At 36.0% G+C, this 11439-nt stretch overlaps 1 protein-coding gene across 1 annotated transcript; it reads right to left on the minus strand.

Annotated features, from left to right (window-relative positions):
* Positions 1-1578: 1578 nt before the first annotated feature.
* On the minus strand, positions 1579-6542 carry LOC143588237 (uncharacterized). Its single transcript, XM_077069300.1, has 3 exons — positions 6469-6542; positions 2541-3352; positions 1579-2387 (listed from the first exon to the last, which is right to left on the minus strand). Exons 1-3 carry the CDS (start codon positions 6540-6542, stop codon positions 1579-1581), a joined length of 1695 nt encoding a protein of 564 aa, XP_076925415.1.
* Positions 6543-11439: the final 4897 nt, after the last annotated feature.

Genomic DNA, 11439 nt, shown 5'->3' on the forward strand with positions numbered 1-11439 from the left:
TCTCTCTCTAGAACTTAAAACCTATTTGTTTAGTAATATCACCGTCATTCTTCGTTTAACCTTAAGCCCTAATTCTACTTTGGTCGTTTGTGATTCCTTACAACTGTTACAAGAACAACGCATTTGCAACAATACAAAAAGATCCCTTCAACAATTTTGAACAACTTCACTAAATGAATCACTAGAGAACTCATCAGGATCGATGGGGGGGAATATGCGTGCTACAATAATTGGTGTTGCAATTAAGAATTATATCAAGGAAGAAAGCATGCTGCTAATAATGAAAGAATCCTATTGGCTTTCATTCATCACAAGTCCCAAAAATATCATATAGCTGGTTCTTTACAAATATTTGTCTTCATTAGCAATTGTTTATTGTTTTAATCTATGTGTAAAAAATTAATTGTTTGTTTTCTACTAACAGATCGATGTTTATAGATTGAATCTAGTTTATCTGATGCAAACTGGTATGCCATTGTTTATTGACGTTTATTAAAGAACTAAATTGAATATTAAAGATTACATAAATAAGATAGGATCAAACAGATGAACATGAAGAAAAATACGAAACCAATTAAAGCTACGTAAATGTAACAACCACTTATGCTTGTGTGTCTTCCATTTTTAGTTCTCTGTTTTCTCTCCTTTGTATTACATACAACCAAACTATTATGTTATCAATCATTATATCATTTACGTTTGATATTAAAGTTACATATAGGTAGCTCGCAACCTGCATATGTGTTACTTGCCCACTACGCATATGTACTATTATGTATATGTATGAGATACATATATGTATGTACTTGTAAGATACATATATGTACCCTGGTAAAGTACATAATTGTGTAAAATAATTGGTTTCTTCAATCTTTGATACCATATGCAACTAGATAATATGATTTGTACGTGTCTTGTCTTATATAATTTGTTTTGTCTATTGCTACACATATGTACCTTACTCAGTTGAAGTTTCCGATTACATATATGTATCTAAGTTGTTTCTTCGAAAATTCTTGTCTTTTTAGGGCAGTGGCGGATCCAGGAATTTTTTTTGGGTGGTGCACTACTTTTATATGTTTCAATTTCACCGAGTCGGGTATATAAAATTCCAGGTCGGTTTGAGGTTCGGGTCGGTTCGATGGTTCGGGAAAAGTTCATTACATAATAAAAATATGATAAAATAATAAAAGAGACACCGTCATTAGAAATTAAAAAACACATAATATCAATACAATAGTCTTTATGAATTAAAAAAAATTCTTATAGTTGTTCCCTACGAGTCTTCATCTTTTGAAATCGTTGCATTACTTCTTCAACCGAAACTTGTTGGAGGAATTCCCTTTCAATATAACAAATGCAAGAATCGTTCATGTATTCATCACCCATCCTATTACGCAAATCCGTTTTCACATTCTTCATTGAAGAAAAACATATTTCAACACTTGTCGTTGCAACCGGCAAAACCAATGATAACTTTATTAAACGATACACTAACGGATAATCAATGTGTAATCTTGTTTTCACCATCATTTTAGCAAGATCGCCTAAGCCACTCAAGTTGGCAAACCGCTTATCTTATTTCACGTTAGTAATGTAGTGGCCAAGTTCATATACAAGCTTCTCCTTTTCATCAAAATCAAAATCACACGGATACATCTTGGCCAAGTTTATCAAGTTTACTTTACTAAAGGCACTAAAATTACAAGACGGGCTCAAAGAACTCATATTAGTAAGCAATTTAGTGGTTACCTCATTAAAGCGGCTTCCAAGCTCTTGAATTTGCATATCGAGAACCGTGTTGAAATTATTAACCACATAATGATGACGATTGGTGATACCGGTCTTCTTTCTTTTAAATCTCGGGTCAACATACTCGGCTTCCATATCAACCACTTCAATTTCATATTTTTCACAAAAGGATGCTACATCTTCCAAAAGTGAGTCAAAACCTTCAAGTCGATACCTTTTTAGGCCTTCATCAGTTAACTTAACTAGCTTAACTGCATTCAACATATCTTGATCTTTTCTTTGAAGCGCTTGACACAATGTGTTAGTAACACCCAAGATGTATTTCATCAAATGTAAATAAAATACAAAATTAAAAGTTTTTATGAATTCTTGAAGCCCACGTGATTCATTTTGGTAATTTGAAAACTCTCCCGATTTTTCTATATATTCAAGCACGTCAATAACACAAGGATATAAAGTAAGCAAACGGAGAATTGTTTTTTCATGAGAACTCCAACGTGTATCCCCAGCTCTTGCAAGTGACAACTCTTGATTCTTTCCACTTCCGGTTTCAACTTCCGAATTCAATCCCAAACTTTCTCTTTGACTTTCTCTTAACAAATCTATTCTTTTACAAGATCCACCAACAACATTTACTAAATTTGATAATTCTTTATAAAGTCTGTAAATCTCATAATGTTTGGTTGCAAGGCCCACAACAACAAGTTGAAGTTGGTGAGCAAAACAATGAACATAATATGCCGAAGAATTTTCTTTCAAAATTAAAGCTTTCAAACCATTAAACTCACCGGACATGTTGCTTGCACCGTCATATCCTTGGCCTCTTACTCTACCAATACTCAAGTTGTGGCGAGCAAATAGGTCATCAATTGCAGCTTTAAGAGATAACGTGGTTGTTTCCATAACATGAACAAGGCCAATAAATCGCTCCTTCACAAATCCTAATTTATCAACATATCTTAAAACCACGGCCATTTGTTCTTTTTTAAAAATATCTCTCGATTCATCAACTAATATGGAAAAGACATCATCATTAAGTTCTTCAAATATCCTCTTTAATACTTCTTCTGCAAAACAATTACAAAGTTCTTTCTGGATTGATGGAGACGTCATTTGATTATTCCCGGGAGCATTACCCAATATAACCTTACCAATTTCTTCACTTAGTTCTCCAAACACTTTTAAGAACTCAATAAAATTTCCCCTGTAAAGAGATTTTTCAGACTCATCATGACCACGAAAAGCTAATGAACCATTCAACAATGCTTTGGTAAGTCTAGCCGAAGCATGTAATCGGATTCTATATTGTTTTTTATGTAGATCTGTTCCCTTATCAATGGCCACAGGTATAGACTGAGCTTGGTTAAGTAAGTCTTTCCCCTTTTTACGTGCTTTGTTGTGAAAACTATTGATTTTTCCAACATGATTGCTAAATTTCTCCCGACACCTATTCCAACATCGCAATCCTTCACTTAGAAATGCATCATTTTGTCCACTTTCCTTAAACAAGTAACAATGCAAACAATACACTTTATCCGCTTTGACACTATATTCCAACCAATTTCCAAATTCACTACTGTACCATTCCTCATTAAAGCGTCTTAATTTACCATTAAAATTTGTTAGAGGACAATCATGCCCGGTTGGTTGACATGGACCTCTAAGTAGACATGCCCGTCTAATTTCATCTTTTTGACTTGGGTGATAAGATGAAATTGGTTGCCTTTCGGAAGGATCCCATGGTAGATCATCCAAATTTATTTTTAATGGTTTACTACTTGAAGATGATGATCCAAGGTTCGATGGTTCACTTTGATAATATTTCTTCATATTCAAAATACCTACAAATCAACAATTTCAAACTAACAAATTTAAAACTAAGAAACTAACAAAAACTAACAAATTAACAAATTAAAACCAATAATCATTAAGGCTTTATTGTAACTGCCAATGTGTGTTGTTTGATTGAGCTTTATTTGTTTTATTCACATAAGTTTATTTAGTGTTGGTGAATGCAGATCAGCAGATGGTTATCATTAGATAATAGATATGCCATATACAATTATACCAAAATGTTCATCCATTTGCTTGCAGAGGTTGTTATGTTTTTTCATTATTATTTATAATTCTGAATAGGTGTAATAAAAAACATAGATGTAAGTTCAAAATCTTAAGCTTCTGACGGAAATAAAAAAACCTAGAGCTGGGCAATTCCAGCTCCTGAGGCAAATGCAAAGATCCAATCCAACTTAGATGTAAGTTAATTTCACATAAATTATTACCTTCAAAGTGGGAGCCGGGAGGATTCGAGACTGATAGGGACGGCGGTGGACGGTGGTCAGTGGGCAGTGGACGGTGGTCAGTGGGCAGCGGGAGTGGCTGAGGGTGGACGGTGGTCAATGGGGCAGTGGGCAGTGGGCAGCGGACGGCGGTGGACGGTGGTCAGTGTTTGCGATTTGCGAAGAGACTCTGCAGCTGCTGAGCTGCTTTGCTTATGTTATAAAAAACCCTAACAGGCTAACATCAGTTAGGGACTTAGGGTAACTTAGTAAAAAAAAAAAAACTATTAAAAACGGGAATAGAACTTGCGACCTCCGGGTTACAAAACCCACAAACTACCAGCCGGGCATGCACTTTATATGTTTTTAAGATGGTTCCTGTATAATTTATAGGGTGGTTCCTTTATTATTTTATATATATAAATACACTATAATTTCGAAACCGCGGAACCACCCGTTACTACCGTAGATCCGCCCATGTTTTAGGGTGATTTAATAAAGTTCTTCAACTTAAAATGCTGGTTATATGATGAAGATTATAAAAAAAAGTATTTTTAAACCATAATATAAGAGAGAGAAGAGAGAGAGAGAGAGAGAAGAGATGAGAGAGTAGTAAAAGTAGGAATTAATTTTGATCCGTGCTTTCAACATTGGCAATTTTTATTCCAACTTTGTCCTTTTTACTTTAATATAATATTCTTCAACATTAAACTATCACAAGAATGCCATTATAATAAATTAATAATGACCATTGATCTAATAGTTCAACGGTCAAGATTTACTTAGGTCGTTCTCAAGAAAACTATGGTTTTCATTTGAACCCTCCCATATATATATATATATATATATATATATATATATATATATATATATGTAGGGTAAGGTTAAAATAAAAACCCACTTAAGTTGTGAAAACTCTATAAACTCATTATCAACCACATGTTTTTAATTAAAATTTATATCTTGTGGTCCACAATTAAAATGAATAAAAAATGTAAAGACAAATATAACTTTTTCTCTCTTCTGAAAACATATATAAAATTAGTAAAAAAATGTTAAAAAATAGCAAAACAATTTTTTTTAGTTTTCGATGTTTTGTATTAAATGTTACAACATATATTACGTGTGTTACAAAAAAAAAAATGATGTTACATAGGGTTTTCACGGGTTTTCACAACTCAAGTGGGTTTTCATTCTATACTTCCCCTATGTGTATATATATCTATAATATATATAAACGAAAACCCTAAAATCCTACATTTCGTGATGTGGTCACTCCCCTTTTATGGAAGCCACCAGATTACTTAATTTTTACACGGAGGCCTCTCATTGATTTAAGCCAAATTCATGGGTATGGGTCTTACCAAAACCAGATAACTCTTAAATGAGTTATAACATCTCATTAAATTAAAAATTAATCTTACCAATTATTTGATATGAAAATCATATAAAATATGGATATACTAAAATTTAATATCCAATTTAAAAAGAAAAAGATATTATTTATAATTAATAAACAATTTTATAGTAAAAAACACAAGCTGGTCATGGGTAACTAAATCCAGATAACTTTTAAACGGGTTATAACATATCATTTATTTACGAAACCTTTTCATCATCAAACCTTAAGTATATTATTAACTTTCTTACAATAAAAATATTAAAATTCAAAAAATAAATATTAAAAACGAAAAATGTAAAACAGCCATTCTCTCAAACCATCATATTGCTTTATTTGTAAATGAAGGCTTTTCACGCATTTAACCCGAATTCATGGGTAAAGGTCTCACCAAACCCACATAGTTCTTAAACAGGTTATAACATCTCATTTTATAAAAAATTAATCTAATCAATATTTGATATGAAAATCCTATAAAATAGGGATACTAAAAATAATATATTATTTTATTTAATAAAATGTATTATTTAAAATTAAGAAACAATTTTATAATAAAGAAAATAAACAGTTAATGGGTATCACCAAACCCAGATAACTTTTAAACCAGATTATAACATATCATTTATTTGTGAAACCATTTCATCATCAAACCTCAAGTATATTAATTATTAACTTTGTTATAATAAATAAAATTAAAATTCAAATATACATATATAAATATTGAAAACGAATAATGTAAAACAACTCCCGTAATACGGGGGATAAAATCTAGTTACATTATAAAACAGATAGGCGACTTTTCACCTTCCTATACCCACTATCCTTCAGACGCCGTAATATTAAATGCCCTGACTTCCGACTTTCAACTCCGATAAAACCATCCGGCCGGCCACTTCAATGCTACCGTCTACTTCAATTCTTTCTTTTAATTCCTCTCCATACCTGCTCTCCATACGTTAGAGCCTTTATCCTCAATCAATTTCTTTTAATTGATGTCAGTTTCTATGTATTATAGTCATTCGAATGGTTACTTTCTACGCTATAAAAGCAGCAACACGAAATTCTTCATCACCAGACTCTGCACTTCCTGTTGTTTGCAGTGAGAATCCCATTAATTTTTATAGGTATTTGTTTTATTCTCAATTTTATTGAATATTGTGTTTGGTTAGTCTCAATCGATTGTATTGTTTCGTTATTAATAAACAATGTTAGGTTCTAGAGCACACACTAAAGCAATAAAATACACGAGATTTACGTGGTTCGGTTACGGTGTGTAAGCTACGTCCACGGGGGCAACTAGGGTTTATATTTTATTGAGTGATAATTTGTTACAAGTACAAGAGATTATATATAGGCTAGCTAATTAGGGTTTAACCATTTGCTAATCTTGCTAAACAGGAAAACTAACAAACTGGGCTTGGGCCATTAGGGCTGGCTAGACCCGTTTCTGCCTTTCTCTTATTCTGGCTATCCCATTAATGGGCCGGGGTTAAGACAACATATCTCCAACAATCTTCCACTTGGTGTCTTCGGACCTTGAACTGCACCATCTCTTCTGTACTTCCGTAAAACGAAAAATCCCCCTGATCTTCAAAAATCCCTAGTTACCCCACCTTCTCATCTTTATTCCTAAAGGCCAGCAGAAGCTGTGCATAGCTTCTGCTTATCCAGTACCACAACTTTGGTAAACATATCTGCTGGATTCTTAGCACCTGAGATGTTCTTCAAGCTGATTGTTCCATCACTGATCAATCCTCTCACGAAGTGATACCTCATCCCGATATGCTTCGTCTTCCCATGATAGACTGGATTCATGGCAAATTTCACCGCACTCTTATTGTCACAATACAATGAGTAATCAGATTGTTGTTTACCCAACTCTTCAAGAAAAGTCTTCAACCATACTAACTCTTTACTTGCTTCAGCAACAGCCATGTACTCGGCTTCTGTTGTTGATAGAGCTACGCTTTTCTGAAGTCTGGACATCCAGCTCACTGCTGTTCCTCCCACTGTAAAAACATACCCTGTAGTGCTCTTAAATGTCTCTTTACATCCACCCAAATCAGCATATGTAAAACCTCTTAGAATAGCATCCTTTCCTCCGAAACATAACCCCATTTTTTTGGGTACCCTTCAAGTATCTGAGCACCCATTTAACAGCTGCCCAATGTTCTCTTCCCGGATCTGACATAAATCGACTAACCACCCCAACAGCATGAGCAATATCTGGTCGAGTGTAGACCATGGCATACATGAGGCTACCGACCACTGATGCATATGGAACCTTGGACATCTCTGATCTTTCTTCTTAAGATTTAGGAGACTGATCTTTGGTAAGCTTCAAATGACTTCCTAATGGAGTATTTCTAGGCTTGCTCTTTTCGTCATTCATCTTGAATCTCTCCAACACTTTCCCTATGTATTTCTCCTGGGATAGTGTTAGAGAACCATCCTTGTTTCTAGTGATACTCATCCCAAGTATCTGTTTGGCTAGACCCAAATCCTTCATCTCGAATTCTTTAGACATTTGCTTTTTCAACTTGCATATCTTTTTCACATCAAATCTTGCAATCAATATATCATCAACATAAAGTAACAATATGATATAAGAGCTGCTGAATTTTTCAGATAGCAACAATGATCCATCTGGCATCTCTTGAATCCCGACCTCTCCATGAAGCTATCAAACTTCATGTACCACTGTCTAGGTGCCTATTTGAGACCATACAAGCTCTTCTTCAATTTGCAGACCCAATTTTCTTTTCCAACAACCTTGAATCCCTCAGGTTGTGCCGTATAAATGTCCTCATCTAAGTCACCATGCAGACAAGTTGTTTTCACATCTAGCTGCTCTAGATACAACTTTTCTGCAGCTACAATACTAAGAACCAACCTGATGGTAGTCATCTTCACCACTGGAGAGAAAATCTCATCATAATCAATTCCCTTCTTCTGCTGAAACCCCTTGACTACTAAACGGGCTTTATACCGTTTAGACCCATCATGTTCTTCTTTGACCCTGAAGACCCATTTGTTCTGTAGAGCTCTTTTATCTGACAGAAGCTTGACTAAGACCCAAGTCTTGTTTTTATCTAAAGAGCTCATCTCATCCTTCATTGCATGCTCCCACTGGAAAAAATCTTTCGTCTTGACCGCTTCAGAGTAGCTTTCCGGTTCACCATTTCCTGTCAAGAGAATATAATTAACTGAAGGATTGTATTTATTAGGAGGCTTACTAACTCTGGTGGATCTCCTGACCCAATTCTCAGACGGTTCAGGTTGTTGTAGAGGCTGCTCAACTTCATGATCTGAGCTCCCACTGTCAGAGACTTCTCCTGTCTCACTATATCCACCTTCATCAAATTCTGGTCTTGCGTCATCTTCGGAATTTGATTCAGGTTCTCCAACCGGTTTATCCTTTTGACTACCGGCGTCAAACTCAACAACTTCTTTCTGAACCTCTGAATTTTCTAAATTCTTGTCTTTGTACAGCTATGCTTCATTGAATTCAGCGTGCTTGCTTCTAACTACCTTTCTGCTTTCAAAATCCCAAAGCTTGTAGCCCATCTTTTCTGACCCGAAACCAATAAGCGTGTACTTCTTTGCTTTAGCATCTAACTTGTCACCTTCTGGATAGATGTCATAAGCACTACACCCGAATATTCTTAGGTGATCATACTTTACCGCTTTGCTCTTCTATTCTTTTTGAGGAATCTTGAATCCCATTGGTACCGAGGGCCCACGATTGATAAGATAGGCCGCGGTGTTAACCGCATCAGCCCGGAACATTTTTGGGAGCCCCGCATTCAATCTCATACTTCTGGCTCTCTCACATAATGTTTTGTTCATCCTCTCTGCAACCCCATTCTGTTGCGGAGTTCCTGGAACTGTATTTATCATCTTGATCCCTCTTTCAGCACAATAATCAATAAATTCTTTGCTGATGTTTTCTCCACCGTTGTCAAACTTCAAGCACTTAACCTTCAAATCAGTTTCAAGTTCAACAGCAGATTTCCGTTTATTAAAAATACCAAAAACTTCATATTTGTGTTTAAGAAAGTAAACCCATACCTTGCGTGTTGAATCATCGATGAAAGTAACATAGTAGCGAGATCCTCCAATTGAAGCAACCGATGTCGGTCCATATATATCCAAGTGAACTAGCTCTAATTTCCGAGCTTTTGGTACTCTACCTGTCTTAGCAAAACTAACCTTCTTTTTCTTGCCGAAGACACACGGTTCACAAAACTCAGGCTCGACCCTTTTCAATTCTGGAAGCTTTCCCCTGGCCACAAGCATTTTCATCCCATTTTCACTCATGTGACCGAGTCGTTGATGCCATAAATTTGATTGACTCAGCCCACTAGTCACTACATTAACGCCTTCAGTTGGTACTTCAACCATATATAAAGTACCCCTCTTCTTACCTCTAGCAATCACCATACTGCCTTTCACTACTTTCCATTGTCCTCCACCAAAGTGGTCATCGTATCCCTGATCATCAAGCTGCCCAATGGATATCAACATCCTTTTCAAACCAGGAACGACCCGAACGTTCTTCAAGGTCCATATGGTTCCCAATGGTGTTTTTAAGTCTATGTCTCCAATTTCTGTAATATCAAGACTGTGATTATTAGCCAAACGAACTTTACCAAAGTTACCTGTTCGTAGATTCTTCATCTTCTTCGTGCTAGAGGTAGCATGAAACGATGCTCCCGAATCCATAATCCAATCTTCAACTGTATTTTTGACACAACAAATAAGAGCATCATCTGAATCATCTGATGTTGTGGCAGCATTCACCTCTTTCTTATCTTTAGGTGGGTTGGTGCATTGACTTCTGAAGTGCCCGGTTTCATCACAATTCCAGCAAACTATGTCTTTTCTTGGTTTTGCTGATCTTGATTTGCTTCTTCGTTTTGACTTTAACCTTCATCTATTTCCACCTCTATATACTTCTCCCTCTCCCCTCAGTACTGAGCAATGAACTTGACTCTCCCCGAATTCCTCCTTCTCGAGTCCTCATTCAATATCAAGTCACGAACTTTAATAAAAGTGAGGGTCTCAACTGCCCCACTAACTGCAGTAATAGTTCCTGACCAACTGTCAGGTAATGAGGATAAAAGCAAGCATGCTTGTAGTTCATCATCTATCTTGAAGTTTACTGAATTCAAACGAGACAAGTGAGAATTAAACAAATTAATATGCTCAATAACAGAACCTCCCTCTTTCATGCGGGTGTTGACTAACTCCCGTATCAGAAACACCTTGTTGGCGCAGAAGATAGCTTCTTATACATATTTGACAAAGCCTCTATGATTCCTCGTGCTGAGGTTTGTTCAGAAATATTGTAACCAACATTCATAGAAAGAGTGAGCCTGATAGTTGACATAGCCTTCTTATTGATTGCCGTCTATTCTTCCGTTGCGGGTGTAGGAGGAGGCTCTAAGGCTGCATCCATATCCTTTTGTATAAGCAAATCCTTGATTTGCATCTTCCACCATCCGAAATTCTTCCCGTCAAACTTCTCAATTCTAACTTTTCCATCATCAGACATCTTTGCTTGCTGAATAATGGAAACTGACCAGAGAACGTGGAACCTGAAAATCGCAGCAGCAAAAAACCAGTGCAGAAACTTTTGTTTTGAGTGGCGGTAGCGGTTCTGCAGTTCCGGCAAGGCTACTGAAGGCGGCTGGAGACTGGCGGCTAGTGTGTGTTCTTGATCAAGAACCTAGCTCTTGATACCAGTTGTTAGGTTCTAGAGCACACACGAAAGCAATAAAAGACACGAGATTTACGTGGTTTGGTTACGGTGTGTAACCTACGTCCACAGGTGCAACTAGGGTTTATATTTTATTGAGTGATAATCTGTTACAAGTACAAGAGATTATATATAGGCTAGCTAATTAGGGTTTAACCCTTTGCTAATCTTGCTAAATAGGAAAACTAACAAACTGGGCTTGGGCTATTAGGGCTGGCCAGACCCGTTTCTGCCTTTTCTCTTATTCT

The sequence above is a fragment of the Bidens hawaiensis genome, unplaced genomic scaffold, assembly GCF_021521415.1.
Source record: "Bidens hawaiensis isolate Kalapana, Puna unplaced genomic scaffold, B.hawaiensis_p1.1 tig00036247_1, whole genome shotgun sequence".
Taxonomy (NCBI): domain Eukaryota; kingdom Viridiplantae; phylum Streptophyta; class Magnoliopsida; order Asterales; family Asteraceae; genus Bidens; species Bidens hawaiensis.